Source organism: Papaver somniferum, unplaced genomic scaffold (genome assembly GCF_003573695.1).
Source record: "Papaver somniferum cultivar HN1 unplaced genomic scaffold, ASM357369v1 unplaced-scaffold_19, whole genome shotgun sequence".
In the NCBI taxonomy this organism is placed as follows: domain Eukaryota; kingdom Viridiplantae; phylum Streptophyta; class Magnoliopsida; order Ranunculales; family Papaveraceae; genus Papaver; species Papaver somniferum.
In genome coordinates, this window is record NW_020628818.1 from 14,172,873 (window position 1) to 14,190,469 (window position 17,597).

Here is a 17,597-nt window from a genome sequence, read left to right on the forward strand (position 1 = left end):
ATCATCGAAATCGATAAATATGAAGCTCGGTGTCGATTCGAAATTCAAATGTGGTATAACGACAAACAAACTATGAACAAGAAACTCCATGAGGGTTTTGAATTCAAACTTAGCACGATACATCATCGAAATCTATAAATATGAAGCTCAGTGTCGATTCAAACTTCAAATGTGGTATAACGGCAAACAAACTATGAACCACGAAGCTTTGGGAGGATTCTGACTTCAAATTTAGTAGGATACATCATCGAAATCGATAAATATGAAGCTCAGTGTGGATTCGAACTTCATATTTGGTATAACGACAAACAAACGATGAACCAAGAAGCTCCAGGAGGGTTCCAACTTCAAACTTAGCATGATACATCACCGAAATCAATAAATATCAAGCTCAGTGTGGACTCGATCTTCAAATTCGGTATAACGACGAAAGAAATGTAAACAAATATCAACCTTCGTCCCAGGGAAAAATCCAAATAATGTATAGGAGGATGAATCTGAATTAACGAAATGGATTTGTGAAATAATGTGGATTATCCTGGTAAATAGAAAAAATTGAGTTCCGAAAATTAATTTATACAAATGATTCGACTTTAGGAATTGAACATTCGTCCAACTATTTTAATTGTGACCTATAACTTTGATAATTATCATGGTAAAAAATAAAGTACGAGTTTCAGACAGTGTTAGAAAAACCTAGATTTGGTGTAGTGGAAACGGAGGGTTAAAAATGAAGTTATTTTCTTCATGCAGATCGCACAATCGACGGTTCAAAATTAGTCACAATTTCTGAGATCAGGTTTCGAGTCACTTATCAATTTCTAAGACGCAGATCCGATTTTGATATAAACTTCGGATATTTTGTTGGCTAACAAGACAAATTTATGTCTTAAGGACGTTATCAGATTTAGATGCACTCGTCTAAACCAAATAGTAGGTTTAAGATAACAAGGTTAATCTAATTTCGATTCGGGAATTCATTTTAAAACGAGATTGAGGAAATAGAAGTAAGTGTACAAAATCGGCAGATTTTGAAACACTGGTCTGGTTTTCTTATAAGCTTCGGATTTCGTTCGGATAACAACACACAAACTTGTGTCTTGAAGACATTATCATATTGAGATGCACTTGTCTAAACCAAATAGTTGGTTTCGCATAACAAGGTCGGTCTAAACTATAATCGGGAATCCATTTTTAACACGAGACCGGAGAAATAAAAGTACACAAAATCGGCAGATCTCGAGTTCTCATATGTTTCAGTGACTCGGATCTAATTTTCTTATAAGCTTTGGGTATTTCGTTGGACAACAACACACAAACTTGTGTCTTCAAAGATATTATAATGCACTTGTCTGAATCAAATAGTAGGTTTCGCATAACAAGGTCGTTCTAAATTATAATCGGGAATCCATCTATAACACAAGACCGAAGAAATAAAAGTAAGTGTACAAAATCAGCAGATTTCGAGTTCCTCATCGGTAGACTCGGATCCGATTTTTTTATACGCTTCGGATATTTCGTTGTTACGAATGAAATTCTGATATTTGATCAAGAATGAACACTCGTTCTAAAGATTATAATTTTAACTTATGACAAATCGAGGATTATACCGGTAAATAATATTGGTTAAATTTTCGATAATAAAATTATAACGAATGAGATTCTTACATTAGTGATCAGCCGAAGATGTATTTCCTTTTCACTAGTTATAACGAATGAGGTTCACAATACTATTGATCAAGGTACAATATTTTCTTTGGCATCCATAAATTTGTTTAAAAAATTTGTTTTACAAAATCATGTATCCTTCATTTCAAGTACAAATTTATTTACCAGCAGCTTTAGCTTTCCTCTAACTTACTGCAAATAAACAATGACAGCTAGTTAAAATCTTGAACAATTAACATATTTTCTTTTATTTCTCTATAAAAGTCACTTAGAACAACATTGCGCTTATTGAACCAACATCAACATAAAACAAATACTAGTCTGCAAGTTTTAAATATAAACCCGAAGAAAACTGAATACAGACCCCTGGTTAGTCCATAATGCCACCACCACTTCCATTAGGTCCATCACTTTCTGCAAACTCCTATCACTTTCCTCAGCAAATTCCATGAGTTGCTCCTCTTTGTTTGAAATCCTCCTACCAATACAACCAAATTGAAAAATTCTACATATAAATAGCAAATGTACATAAAAACCTGAACATGTAACTACTAAAACAAGAACAAGACAAAGAACCAAGCCAAGATTTTGGTACAAACTAGAGAATATTCTAACATAATCATATCAAGATCCAATGCCCATGACTGACTGAACAACATTCTCTCGGTCTATCAATAAAAACCCCATTTCCTCTTTCTCTCTAGAAACAGAAGAAAAAACAGGGGAAAAGGTTGTATTTCATCATCATTATCAGTTGCAATGTGGAGGAAGATAAAATGTTACTCCAACTGACATCAAGAGTTTCACCAGCAACAGCAGCACCAAACAACAAAATGTTTAATTAAACTTGATCTACAACTAGGACCAGGACTGACGACAAATGGGAAATCATCAGTATAAAGTAAATAGTAGTTTGCAAGTTTAACTTCCGTAATCCACTCTCCTCAGTTGATTAAACATAACAAAACAATGTGGATTCAGCATACACTAAATATTGCTCATGTATTAGTCAAGAAGTCACAGTTTTTTGGTGTTACAGAAACGTAATGTATCAAACTGTACAGGCATGCAAGATTTTCTATAAACTGGACGGACTCCTGCAAGGCAAAATAAAAATAAAAATGGGCACATGTACACAGAGGTTTGGGTGTCTATGGCAGTTCGGCAACATTTACTTTACGATTGCCAATGGGACAATTGGTACAGTAAAAGGATAGGACTAAAGAATCTTTACGAAGAGTGCAATGGGAAAAATGAAATTGAAGATAAATCTTTTAAACCAAAACATACCTTGTTCGAGAAATCGAAGGAAACCTCTTCTGTATCACTTCAAATTTTAAGAAGTATGCAGTAAAGACCAATCTTCTGGCTGATGACATCAACTACCATAAAAGCATCCTTACCACTCTCAGCAGATCTGTTATAGATTACACATTCACCCAGGAGAATAACAACTAACCTCTTAGTGAACACTGTTTCTGATGAGCTTGAGATCAGTTCGAGTATACAAGTGAGATGGCTTCATATGCGTGGAAGGGATTCGACTGCATTTGGTAAACAACATTGTAGGGTACATGTACAACAGTCAAAGATGGTCATCATATATGATTACCTTAATTTCTTTAGAGAGCTTCTCCTCCTCACCATTGATCTTTTCAAGTGTGATGAAGTGGGCGCCAGGTTTGCACGGCTCGTTTCGGATCTTGAGATTCAATAGCATCTCTGCTCGACTGAAGTGATATTGAAGACCAACTCCAAGCCAATGCACAAAAGACATTTTGCTGAGTTGAAGCTTTTCCCTATAAAAGAAATAACACTTAGAATGAAATTTCTTGTATTATATCAAATAAGCACAGGAAAAATAAACCAAAATCAAATATCTGGTAAAAATTACTCATACATTTAATGCATATCTATCAAACACATGTGCCAAATGATAGTCCTGTTTACAGGGTCTTTAGAGGGTCAAAACCCATTTCCACATTCTGTTCGTCAGATGAAAAGAAATTTACCACAATATAGCTACCTTCAAAGGACGCTCTGCTTATCAGAGTGGGTTAGTCTTTTGGGCATGAAATATCAAAAGTGGAAATCATGGATCATGCAAGCAACGTTGTGGGCATACAGACACAAACAAATAAGCTCATGAAATTACATCCCAATGCACTGCATCATTTTAGAAAACAATAGCATTAAACTCAAAGCTCCACACTTATAAGACAACAATACAAATCCTGCTCAAAATCCCAAATTGTGATAACGAGTTCTTAAAACCAGTAATAAGTTTACCTACGGAAAAAATTGCTCTATAACCAGATAATTAAATCAGCACAAGATCATGTATTAAAAGATTCATATCAAAAAGTGAAGTCGACCCAAACACCAGAATAGGCAGATATAATCTACAACTTCCTACAATGACTGAGGTTACAATGAGGCTTTCGCCCTTCAACTTACAAACTATTTCCCACAATACACATTCACCCTAAAATCTTAACATAAGCATCCTGTAGAAACTGCACAAAAAAGTTGCCAATGCTGCTGCAACCTTTTTAAACCATTTCTTTAATTCAACATGAGACAATATACAATAATCATGATTTACACTGACAACAAAGATAGAGTAAACCATCACGAATCAAAAATTATTTTGTTAATTTCATAATTGCAGTAGGGAAGTATAAAACATCTACTCTCTGATCTTCACAAAATTATCTCACGTTTCATCCCTATTTCGTTCATCTTAAACCATAACCACCTTAAACAGAAAACAACTAAGAGATTCAACAATCATAAACCCCCAATTTGAACCCAATTTTAAAAATCCCTTTAAACCCTAGGTTCATAATTTAAGAACTGTAATAAGAGTAATCGAAGAAGAAAAAAAGAAGAAGAAGAGAAATCATACCAGCAACAATAACCAACGGATTTCATCGGAAATAAATCACCTTCATCTCTTCAAATTCCCTGAAATTGATGAGTAGAGAGAAATCATAAGAATGAGATGCGGTTTTCTTTAGTTGGAGTTTAATTCGAAGAAGGATCATTTGAGTTTCAATCTGAAGTGCAGAAGGAGATTGAAATAGAAGGAGAAGAAAATTTTTTCCCTATGTTGCATTCGAGTTTGGTTTGGTATCCTTGGTTCTGTCAACGGTGGCTGGGAAAAATATATGGACTGAAATTTTGGATTCCCAAACTTTTGTTCCGGGTTTAGGTTATTTCAGGGTTCTAGCCCAATTAGTTGGTTCCAAACAAAAGACTTATAAAATCTTAAAATTCTATTTTGCATTTTCTAAATTTCAAAATAAATCATGGTGTTAGCTATGTACAAGTGTGTTACGAATAAAAATGATAAATAGTTATCAAGATGGGGTTGATTCTAGTAGACATCTAATTTTGGGTAGGAATAGTTATAATAGTGATTTAGTAAAAAATTTGTTAGGCATGTATAACTAGTGATCTCACACTTTGAATAGTTATTTAGTTTTTATGAATTAATTCCTAATTATGGTAACTATTACTTAAGTTGCTAACACTCTACAAGAGTTACTAGATTTATAATGGATTGTTTGAGTTACCAAAATAAAATTAGTTAGGAATCTTATTGTTAGAAAAACCTAGATTTGGTGTAGTGATGGTTATGTTTATTATGGCGGTGTCTGCAAGAAGAAGGACACTCGCAAAAGTACAGCTGCACCTCTCAACTGGAAGCAGAACCAATTTGGATTGTTCACTGCATCAGGAGTTGCAATCTTCTTTGCTCTAGTGTTTTAAATTTCTAATGGGGTTTCAGTTAAATAATCTAATTAGCTTTACGACAGTACGTATTGGTTTAAGTACGTAACTCGATTCAAGTCAGATTTGAAACATGTTGTATGTTATCTGACTGGGGTTTGAAAATCTGAACTAGCTGTAATATATGCTGAAGACAAATATTATTACCCTTTTTAATCATGATCTGAAATGCTTAATCAACAATTAACAACTCCATTTACCTTTTGTTTAGTCCTTAATTAATTATCCTTTTGTTTGTGTCAGTCATTTCCCAACTTGTTTGCTGCTCACATTTATGTTTCTAAGAGAGGTCGGAGGAATATGTGCTTTTCAAAGGCTTATGATGAATTATGATCATAAAATCTTTCTTCGACAACATCAGTCTTGTAATTTTTTGTTTGTCAATATCCATTAATTGTTGTGATGATGAAAAAGTAGATCAACAGTTAGATGATAATAGCACCTGCAACTTTTCCACTAGATGAGCCATTCTAGTAGAGCAGCAATAAAGCTTCAAAAGACAAAAATATAAGAGTAAAATTGGAATGAGAGAGTAGCGTAAACTATCCACCATGCATCAAGTAAAAAGTATCAACTCAATATGACAATATCAAAGTCAGGGAGAAATTTCTAGTATTATGTTAAGACTTGGGAGAGTTTAATTCATTAGGATAATTCTAATATCAGTTGAGATCAGTATTAGTTATTCCATATGGAAGAAAGTTATAGAGAAGACTATAACTTTTTTTGTAATTTGAACTATTTTTAAGCTAAAATGAAAAAACAATCGTATCTCTTTTCCATAGAGGGAGATAATATTTACTTATATAGTTTCGGAACACATGCTAGGAAGAGAATTCAGGAGGAAGTGATGTCCACCTACAGAAAAATTTGGCCTAGTCTAGGCATCCGCGTATGTATTTTTGGTGAATATGTGGTAGCTAACACGACACAGTATGATAAGGAAAGAATGTCATTCTTGACCTAATAAAGGATTAAAGTAAGGAAAGTCCAACATATAACATTTTTTTAATTTTTTTGAGTGACAAAACGACACGGTGCAGCAAGAAGATAAGTCTCAGGAATAAAAGGAGTTACGATGAACATTCCATTCAGGGAATACTCAGAAGGAAAGAACAGGAAAAAAAAGAAAACGAATTACCAAGTATTTCAAACCCAAAATTAAGCTGATATTTTATTTGAGACGTGAAATTGAAAAACAAAAATCAGCATCACTCAAGCAATTTGGATCGGTCTATTAGCTAAAGCAATTTTATGCTTTCTTCTGATTCATCTTCCATTGTCTCCTGGTTCAGGTAATCATTTTTATCTTCATGTTACAATTTTGTTTATGTAGTTTATCTTTATAGTTTCTTAACCAATTGCGACACGTATTTTCAGGTTATGAACAGGGAAATGGAAACAACATACAAGGGGGTGGAATCATTTTTAGGATTAACAGACGACTTGGTGCGGCGGTGGTGGTAGTCGTGGTGGTGGTCGTTCATCATCGTCATCTAATAATGGTAGAAGTGGTAGGGCAGCTAACAAGAAGACACCTAACACGTCAACCGGTAATAATAAAAGAAGCAATAATGGAACGGGACAGTGGTACCTGTCACTGGTGGCATATATGGAGCTGGTGCGGCAGCTAGCCACAACAATAATAATAAAAATCGTAGTACGGCTGCACCTCCAAGCTGCAACCGCAACAACTTGAGTTTATTAGCTGCGGCTATAGTTGCCATCTTACTAGCGGCAGAGTTCTAAGTTTGTAAAATATTTTTTTTATTCAATCCAGTCCAGTGTGCATAAAATTATTTAAATTTTTTTTGTGTATAATTTTTTTTTTTTTTTTTTTTGGTGGGAGTGTGTATCAAACAACTCGGAACAACATGTAGCTGATAAAAATCAGAGCACCTGCAAGTTTTTCACAAGATGACAAAGATGTAAGAGTAAAACTGGAATAAGAGAGAGAAACATGAAATGGGTTCATTGTCCACCATTAAACTCATCATCAAATTCAGGGAGAAATTTATAGTTCTGAGAACTTTTTTTTTTGATGCAAAAGAAGAATATATTATTAAGTAGCGGAATCCAAATTGTCTAGCAACAACTGACTCATAATGATTGTTGGAGGACTATCCAACCAAACTTTCGAAATACCAAACTTTCTACTGAATTTTGCTAACTCATGAACAACTTTATTACATAATCTAGGAATGAAACTACATTTCCAAAATGGAATAAATCTTTCCATCATGTCCAAAGCATCTAGTAGAATGCATTCATTCTCCCAAACTATGACTTGTGTAGATTTGTTGATGTATCCTTCGATGTTCTTCAAATCGGTTTCAAAAACAACATGAGAGATCTGCAACTCCTTGCACCATGCCACAACATCAGAGATTGCAATGCACTCTGTTTGTTCAGAGTCACCTATTCTTGCATAGCATTTTGCATAGGATCCCCACCATTTTCCTGCAGAATCACTTAAAATCAAACCAACTCTCATTAGTCCAGTAATCAGATCAAAAGAAGCATCACAGTTCATAGTAAGAAAAGGAAAGCTAGGAGGTTTCCATCTAGTAGGGAAAGTCTCATGAACATGCAAAGCATTTGTTGAAGTTAGAGATTTAGTATTAAGTTTTCCAATGTAATTGGCAAAATTGATAGCTCTCCTAGCCGTGCTTTTTAGATCATCCTTTTTTTTTTTTTTGAAATGCCACTTCACATCTTTCATTCCAAATATTCCAAGCAGTAACCATAGCCAGATTTAACCATTCACTTTTGCCTTGTTGTTGATTGTGTTGATTCATCCAATCTTCAAACATAGGAGCAATATCAGTGTATCCTCCAGTGAATACAGTACTGCCACCAGGTATTTCCATCCATACTTCTATGGAGAAAGGGCAGTGGAAAAGAACATGTATAAGGCTCTCTTCATGTTGATTGCAGAATGGACAAGTTCTGTTGATGTAGTTGCATGCTCTTTCCAGGTGTACCCTGTTTGGTAAAATGTCACTTAGGCATAAAATGTGAAAAGAAATGTCTAACTCTTGGCCAAGTCTGAATTCTCCAAAACTCTTTCCATCTAATAGTGGTGCCTTGGATATGGGTTGAGACTTGTACACCTCCTAAGCTTTCTTCAAACAACTTATTATAAGTTGATTTCAATGTAAACTCACCATTTCTGGTCAGTTTCCAAATCAATTTATCATATGTAGTTCTTGGTATGTGCATTCTTATAATCAGTTCAGCAACAGTTGGTTCAAACAGATAACTCACCAAATCTGCGTTCCATGAGTTACTTCCCTGATAAATCAGTTCACAGACCCAAATAAATTTTTCAGAATTTTCAACTTACTTTCTTGGTATTGGAGGGTGATCCAAACCAATTATCCAAACATCAAACCAAATTTTTATTTTGTTGCCATTCCCCACTCTCCAGCAGCTATGCTTTTTGATGAAATCCACATTCTTCTGTATGCCCTTCCATGCCCAAAAACAATTATCTTTCTTACTGGCATGTAGTAAACTTGTACAAGGGAAGTGTTTTGCAGCCATACACTTCACCCATACTTCATCTGAGTTCACACAGATTCTCCAAGCAGCTCTAATCAGTAGTGCTTGGTTCAGAATTTTTAGATCTCTGAAACCCTGACCACCAATATCTTTATGTCTTCTCAAGAACTTCCAAGAAGTGATGCAAGTACCTTTGTGATCTTCATAACCCCACCAGAAGTCCCTCTACACTGCATCAATTTCTTGAATAGTTGCTTTTGGTATTTGAAGGAAACTCATAGTGTAAGAAGGAATTGTGTTAGTCACTGTCCTTATCATAAGAGATTTTCCACACTGAGACATTGTAGGCCCTCTCCAAACTGCAAGTCTCTGTTTAACTTTGTCCATAAGGTGCTTGAGACGCTACTTTTTGTTTTTACCAATAATCAGAGGGATACCCAAGTATTTTTCATTTGTATTCATACTGGGCACCTTAAGCCTTCTTTCCAAAATTCTGCAAAATCTTTGAGGAACTTTAATACTGAAATGCACACTTGATTTAAAGAAGTTTACCAATTGCCCAGAATCAGTCCCAAAATCATCAATAATCTGAAGTAAGTTATTAACATTATGGAGATCAGCTGTAGCAAACAACAAGCAGTCATCTGCAAAGAATAAATGGGAGATGGAGGGGGCATTAGCAGCAATTTTAATCCCCTGAATCTTCATGTCTAGTTCAGCTTGATGCAATTGCCTTGAGAAAGCTTCCATGACAATAATAAACAGATAGGGTGAAAGGGGATCACCCTGTCTGATGCCTCTTGTGGGTTGATAAGAAGTACAGTAGTATTGATGCACTGCATAATTAACTGGAACCATTCACTGAAGAAACCCATTTTTGTCATCACATCCATTAAGAAAGACCATTCCACCCTGTCAAATGCTTTTGACATATCCAACTTGAGAGCAATGTAATTCTTTTCTTCCTTCTTATTCTTCATTGTATGTATAATTTCTTGAGCCAGATGTATGTTTTCTGAAATTTATCTCCCTTGAACATAAGCACCCTGAAAAGGTGATATAATCTTCCCCATAACCTTCTTGACTCTAGAAGAAATAATCTTGGAGATGATCTTGTAGGATGAATTGCACAAGGAAATAGGTCTGAGATCAGATGGAAACTGCTTATTCTTTGTCTTTGGAATGAGAGAAATATTTGTTGCATTTAGTTCCTTTAAAATGTATCTAGTATGGAAGAATTGCTTAACCATTTGGATCACATTATTACCAACTACATCCCAATGAGACTTGAAGAATCTAGGTGGAAACCCATCTGGACCTGGGGATTTCCATGGCTTCATGTCCTTTAAAGCTTTGAGAATCTCATTATCATCAGGAACTTTAATAAGATCCACATTATCTGTGCTTGTAATGACTTGAGGAATGCACTGTAAAAGATCTTCATTTTTAGAAGTAGAAGTAGAAGTAGAAGTATGTAATTCCCTGTAGTAGTTCACCAACAAACCTTCTAAGTCTTGTCTTGTTGAGCACCAATTCCCAGTTGAATCTTTAAGAGAAGAAATATTGTTTCTTGACCTTATTCTGTTAGCATTAGTGTGATGAAACTTGGTATTTTTATCTGTCTCCATATAGTATTGATCTCTGGACTTTTGACCCCAAAACTCACTTTGAATTTGGTGCCAATGTTCAATTTGTTGTTCCACTTCTTGAACTTGGGAAGTAACATTACTGTTCAAGGTGGGATCTTTCTGTTGAATGGCTTCCAATTGCTGATGTAGAAGGTGAAGATTGTTGTTGATATCACCAAACTTCTCCCTGTTCCATTATGAGAAAAACTGCCTTGTAAAAACCAGTTTTTTTTTGAAAATTGGAAAGCATGAGAACCAATAATATTTGTATTCCAAGCAGCTACTATCTCAGCTTTTAGAGAGTCATCTCTTTCATAACACTGAAAGTACTTCCAGTTTTTCTTCTTGTCACCATTTGTGATTGTAGAATCTAATAAAATGAGACAATGGTCAGATCCCAATTGAGGTAAATGAAGTAGATTAGCATCTGGAAAATGAATGACCCATTCAGCATTTGTGATGACTCTGTCCAATCTGGATCTTCTAACACCAGTGCCATGTATGTTGCTTGACCAAGTAAAAGACCTTCCTGTATATCCCATATCTTCTAGACCAGCTTCATGGATCATATTGACATAAAATGACAAAGGGGGTTCATGAGGAAGGATCCTAACTAGGAGGACCATGTAGTCGACATAAATTTGGCAAGATCACATAGTTTTTTCTTTTTGTTTGTTTGTTTGTTCACCACTCTCGGAGGTAAACTTTTACATCACCAACCAAATTCTGGTCACCTGATAACATTGAAGTAAAATTGTCACTTCTGAGGTTCATAAAACAAAATTTCCATTATGGTGCAAAATTTGGATGGTATTCCAAATTTTATGTTTTCTTGGCATGAGGGGTGTTTTCATATCACCGAAAAATTACGGATTACTATAAGGTAAATTTTGAGCGATGTGGAATCTTTTAGCCACCGCGCAAATTTTTGGTCATGTTGCCTTTGCAATTTTTTAGTCATGTTGCAGATTTTAAGTTAGTAATCTGAATTTAGCAGAAGTCTGACTCGATAGACATTCCTAGCTATCTAACGAGTCAGGACCAACTCAGATGAAGAAAATCCAGGCTTCAAAATTTAGCGTCTTCGAAAATACTCTCTCCGTCCCACTATTAAGTGACCTAGTTCAAGTTTGCATAATTTTTAAGGCAAGCAAGGGAAAAAAGTATATTTAAGCTTTTTTTACAATTATACCCTTATGGATAATAACTAGTGAAATTTTGAAATGATTTATCTCTCGAGCTACACCACGGATGTTCGCAAACTTCATACCATTGAAAAGCATTTAAAACACCTACGCAACAAATATAAACATACCTATCAAATTATGCATATTTCTTACATTTCTTATAATCAATTAAAATGATAATTTTAGAAATATCTCCTTGTTTAATGATATAGGTCACTTAATAGTGGGACAAAATCTAAAAGTAAATAGGTCACGTAGGATGGAGGGTGAATGATTCAGTCAGCGTCTTCGGGAACACAAATGATTCAGATTTCACACCAACCCCTTAACCAATATCGGATGTTTATTATAATCACTACAACTTGTTCAGTCTGTTTCTTTCAACACAAAAAGAAAAAAAAAGGACGCAGATTTCAGAGAAAAAATAACAAAGAGTTCAATCATAACTCGATCAGCTCATCATTTGAATCTCCAACAAGTTAACCACTTTTGATCCAATCAATGTCTTTTAGACTCTGGGATGAATTATTCTATTGTAGAAAGTTGGAAGTTGATCAAGAGCTTAACATTGCTGTTAGTTCTCGTGTAAGAGTTGCGGTTAGTTTTGATTTTAGTTAAAATTTCTATGAAAAGGGTGTATCTCTTACTGAAAAGTTCGATTTTTAGATGAACTTTACTGAAAAATTATTAATTTTTTGTTATCAGTGTGTATTGGGAATTCGGGATTCTGGACCAGCATACAGTTGTTCTCAATGATTGGATTCTGCTCGGCAAAATGAGTCTCCCCAACTCTAATCAACTTTCAGGATCAAGAGGGTTTGATTATAAGGTCTACATTTAACTTTGTCATGATTAGAGATTTCCATTATTTTTTTCTGGCTTAGTGATGGAGTAAACCAAAATTTAGGAATTGACTTGACTTAACTTGTTTTGAATTTATTTGAAGAAGCATTCCTTGAAATCCCTTAATTGGGGTTTTGATTTAAAATGTTGATAACAGAACTAGTTGTTTTGATTGGTAAATACTACTTGGGCCTCTCATGAACCTAGGGCTATGTCTTTTTAGTATATCAATGAAGGCTCTGGGACTGTTTGATCACATTGAATTCAAAGTTCTGAATAGGCTGCTCGAAGGAAGATATTTGCTAAGAAGTCTATTGCTATCTAAGGTAGACTAAAGATGTGCACCAGAGAGTTGTATTTTCGTCTTCCCAAAATTTGATGTTACCTCTCGTTTAGTGGACTTGAACCTGAATGCATTTCTTGGGTCTTAGATGGTGGAAATAGTATGTCTGATATGAAGAGGTAAGTCTTTGATAAGCTGTATTATAGGTTTTTAACAGTTGACGGATATATGTTTCTGCTTTTAACTTTCTTGAGCACTTGACGATCTACTAAAGTTGAGCGGTATTGCCACATAATGAAAGCAGATCTTGGTCGTTAGTTGCTACTGCGGATGATCTTGCTTCCATTCCCTAAGGGTTTTCATATTGCAATCGTTGTTTCGCCTTTACAGCCAATATGTTGCATATGTTACATAGGTCATAAACTAGATGAGATCTTATGTTCTTCGAGTTAACAATCCAGATACTTTTGCAACCCATTTCTAGTAGTAGGAATGAGAAAAGGACTTATATGCATCTCTCTTTTCACGTATCAGAATGTGTTGTTGTGAGATTTCTGGTCAAATCATTTACTGTTTGTTGGAATTACACATTCATGGATTTTAGGTACTCGTTTTGTACCATCTTATGATGTGGCTCCGTTTTTGATGTACAACTTGTACTTGTAGCATTGCAGAACAAGCGCATGAGAGGCAGGTTGAATAACTCAATAATTCCTTAAACAGATGTTTTGTTTGTTTTCTTCAGACGTTTATCCTCCTATCAAACAGGTAAGCGGGATAGGTGGTGTAAAATGTAAATTTTGTTGGCGCAATGCGGAAATGTGATGGGTTTATGGAAATGATTTTGAAAGAGAGGTTGGTTAATTGGAAAGTGAGGCTTTGATTAATATGAAAATGAAAATGTTACAAGAGGTTTGTGTAGCAACTTTGGCTTCCACTAGTTGTTTACAAAGAGGCACTTTGGCTCTTACTCTAACTCTAGCTCTCACTCTACTACTTGGTTACTCACTTGAGTTTTGATGATCAAAATGAAACCATGGAGTGCCTATTTATAGGCCTAGTGAAGAAAACTCTAGAAATGAAAATTCTAGAGACTATGATCTACTATGCCTTAAGAGAATTCTAGAGAAAGAATTCTCTAGATTACATGTGACTAAAAAGAAGACTCTAGAGGCCCAAAAACTCTAGAATGTATTGGGCTTTACCTAGTCTAGGGAACTTCAAGATTATTCTAGAATAATGATCACAAATTAATTTTTATTTTTAACACTCCCTCTTAATTTGTGATGTTGAGCTTTTCTCTGAAATGATTGAACTTATCCACCGTGACTGCTTTCGTGAAAATGTCTGCATTTTGTTCTTGTGTTGGACAGAATTGGAGCTCGATTTCCTTGTCTTCTACAAGCTCTCTGATGAAGTGGTGTCGTAGCCCTATGTGCTTCGTCCTTCCGTGGAAGACTGGATTTTTTGTCATTGCAATTGTAGACATATTGTCACAGTAGATAGTCGTCGGCTGCATTTGCCTTTGTTGTAGGTCATTCATTATTCTTCTTAGCCACACTGCTTCACATGCTGCACTTGTTGATGCTATGTACTCTGCTTCGGCTGACGATAATGCCACCGTGCTTTGCTTTTTAGAACTCCAAGAGATAACTTTTGTTCCCATACAGAAAACATAGCCTGATGTGCTCTTTCGGTCTTCAATAGAACCTGCCCAATCGCTATCTGTGAAGCCAATTAAATCATTATCTTTTTCTTTTGTATACTTGATGCCAAAATCCTTCGTTCCCTTGATATACCGAAGAATTCTCTTTGCGGCTGCATAGTGTAACTTGCTTGGCTCGCTCATAAACCGAGAAACAATACTGGTTGCATTGACGATGTCTGGCCTTGTATTTGTTAAGTAGATCAGTGAGCCGACTAGACTTCTGAATAAGGTTGGATCAACTTTTGTCGCTCCATCATTTTTTACCAATTTCTCATTGGTACCCATTGGAGTTGCAATTGGTTTGCAATCCATCATGTTGAACCTTTTCAGTAAGTCTTCCGCATATTTTTCTTGAGAAATGAATATTTCTTCTGGAGATTGTTTTACTTGAATCCCAAGAAAATATCGCATAAGACCTAAGTCTGTCATCTCATATTCTTTCATCATCTCCTTCTTAAATTTTTCTGTCATCTCTTGTTTTGTACTGGCATAAATTAAATCATCAACATAGAGACAGACAATTAGGAAGTCCGTACCTTGTTTTCTGATGTAGAGTGATGGCTCACTTGGACTTTTCTCAAATCCATTATCTCGGAAATACTTGTCGATTTTGCTGTTCCATGCACGCGGTGCTTGCTTAAGACCGTATAGTGCTTTGCGGAGACGATATACCATTTTTTCTTTTCCTTTTCGGATATATCCTTGAGGTTGTTCAACGTACACCTCTTCTTCTAGTTCTCCGTTTAGGAACGCCGACTTTACGTCTAATTGGTAGACTTTCATTTTGAGTTGAGCTGCCAAAGCTAACACCATCCGAATTGTTTCCATGCGAGCGACTGGGGCGAATGTCTCGTTGTAGTCAATTCCTGGTTGCTGGGAATATCCTTTTGCAACTAGCCTTGCTTTGTGCTTTTGAATTGACCCATCTTCATTATATTTTGTCTTGTAGACCCATTTCAGACCAATTATTTCTTTATCAACTGGCTGATTGACGAGCTCCCATGTCTTATTTTTCTCAATTACTCGCATTTCTTCGTCCATGGCGTTTCTCCATTTTTCTTCTTTCGCCGCATCCTCATATTTTTGAGGTTCTAGTGCTATAAAAGCACAATTAGATACATTATAAATATCTCTTAGGGAACGCACCTTTCTAGGTGGGGCACTTGAGTCAGATGAGCTTGGACTTTGTTGTGTTGGACTAGGAGATCTCGGGCTTGCTGGTGGAGTTTTTCTTCTTGGTGTGACAGATATGGCTCTTCTTCGATGAGTAGTGGAGACTCGTGGTTATCTGGTTCATCATTCCAATCCCAAGCTTTGAATTCATCAAAGATAACATCTCTTGATATTACCAGTTCCTTTGTATCTGGATTTAGAAGTCTATAGGCTTTAGACTCCTCGCTATATCCGATGAATATAAGCTTTTCTCCTTTTTCATCGAACTTTTCTCTATGTTGGGATGGAATATGTGAGTATGCTACACAACCAAAAATTCTGAAAGAAGTTACCTCAGGCTTTTTCTTATGCCATCCCTCGTATGGAGTTTTATTGTGAACCGCTTTTGTTGGCGAGCGATTAAGGATGTACACTGCTGTGTTGACTGCTTCCGCCCAGTAGGTGTTGGGTAGCTTCCTTGCTTTTAGCATACTGCGAGCCATTTCCACGATCGTACGATTTTTCCTTTCCGCAACGCCGTTTTGTTGTGGAGTGTATCGGACGGTGAGCTCCTTTTTAATTCCATTTTCTTTGCAGTAGTTGATAAACTCTTTTGAAGTAAATTCTCCACCACGGTCTGTACGGAAAACTTTCAATTGATGGCCACTTTGCTTCTCTGCCAGCGCCTTGAATTCTAGGAATTTAGTGAATGCCTCGGACTTTTGCTCAAGAATGTACACCCACATCATCCTGGTATAATCGTCCACGAATAAGAGAAAATATCTTCTGTTGTTGAGTGAAGTTGTTCTTGTCGGACCGCATATATCAGCGTGCACCAATTCGAGGGGCCTTCTTGCTCTCCACGATGTCTTCGTAAATGGAAGTCTATGAAACTTCCCTAGAATACAACCTTCACATACTTTATCTCCACCGTCGATATTGGGAAGACCAATTACCATGCCTTTTGATTTTAGAACCTTTAAGGATCTGTAGTTGAGATGCCCGTATCTCAAATGCCATAGCTTTCCTTCGTCAATATGGTTGGTACTCATTGCACAATTTTCAATTGATGGCATAGATAGGGGAAAGACAAAATTTCCTGACATTTTTACTTTTGCCACCAATTGATTATTAATTTTATCGTAAATTGTGCATTCTCCGTCTTCGAAATGTAGTGAGTACCCTTTTCTTATAAGTTGTCCAACACTTAATAAATTTTGAGCTAGGCCAGGAACATAAAGAACATCAGATATGTATCGAGTTTTACCTGACCTTGTACGTACGGATATGACTCCTCTTCCTTCAACATTCTGGAACTTTCCATCTCCAAGTTTGACTGGCGGAATCTCTTGTTCCTCCAATTTTACGAAATATTCTTTGTTTCCTGTCATATGGCTGCTGCATCCGCTGTCGACGTACCATATACCTTGCGATTCTTGTTGCGAGGTGAGGCAGGAATAGAATACTTGATTCTGAGTTTTTTTCTCGGAATAGTTTGCTTCATTAAGCCAACAATCTTTCTCCATGTGATTTAATTTATCACACTTGGTGCACTTATACTTGCAATCTTCAGTTGCATGTCCAAAATTTTTGCAAACATTGCATCGGAGATTTGAGGAGTTATTTTTTCCGTACCTTTGATTGTTGTTTCTATAACCTCCTTTTCCTTTTCCACGTCCGCGGGAGTAATTTCTGGGTCCTTGATTTGACGTCGACCCTTTCTCATACTGCGAGTTGGATGATGATCCCCCTCTAGAGCTTTCTTTTTTGGCTTCTGTATTTTTCTTCTCACTGAAATTTATTTTTGATTGAAATGCCTGCTCCAATGG

The 17,597-nt window shown here is 36.0% G+C and overlaps 1 protein-coding gene and 1 long non-coding RNA gene across 4 annotated transcripts; both read left to right on the forward strand.

Annotated features, from left to right (window-relative positions):
* Nucleotides 1-6,494: 6,494 nt before the first annotated feature.
* LOC113338215 lies at nt 6,495-7,444 on the forward strand. The gene is made up of 2 exons (XR_003354678.1): nt 6,495-6,758; nt 6,844-7,444. It is a non-coding gene; the product is annotated as an uncharacterized LOC113338215 (long non-coding RNA).
* Nucleotides 7,445-12,204: 4,760 nt separating this feature from the next.
* On the forward strand, nt 12,205-14,480 carry LOC113338671. 3 transcript variants are annotated; one of them, XR_003354813.1, is made up of 3 exons: nt 12,205-12,379; nt 12,488-12,611; nt 13,583-13,609. XR_003354813.1 is itself a non-coding variant. In XM_026584044.1 (3 exons), the coding sequence occupies exons 1-3, from the start codon at nt 12,303-12,305 to the stop codon at nt 14,408-14,410; spliced, it is 318 nt and encodes a 105-aa protein (XP_026439829.1). In that variant the 5' UTR covers nt 12,205-12,302; the 3' UTR covers nt 14,411-14,480. The 3 variants fall into 3 exon arrangements, 1 of the variants encoding a protein (XP_026439829.1); XR_003354812.1 differs by having other exon boundaries at nt 12,205-12,367; XM_026584044.1 differs by lacking the exon at nt 13,583-13,609 and adding an exon at nt 14,282-14,480 and having other exon boundaries at nt 12,205-12,367.
* Nucleotides 14,481-17,597: the final 3,117 nt, after the last annotated feature.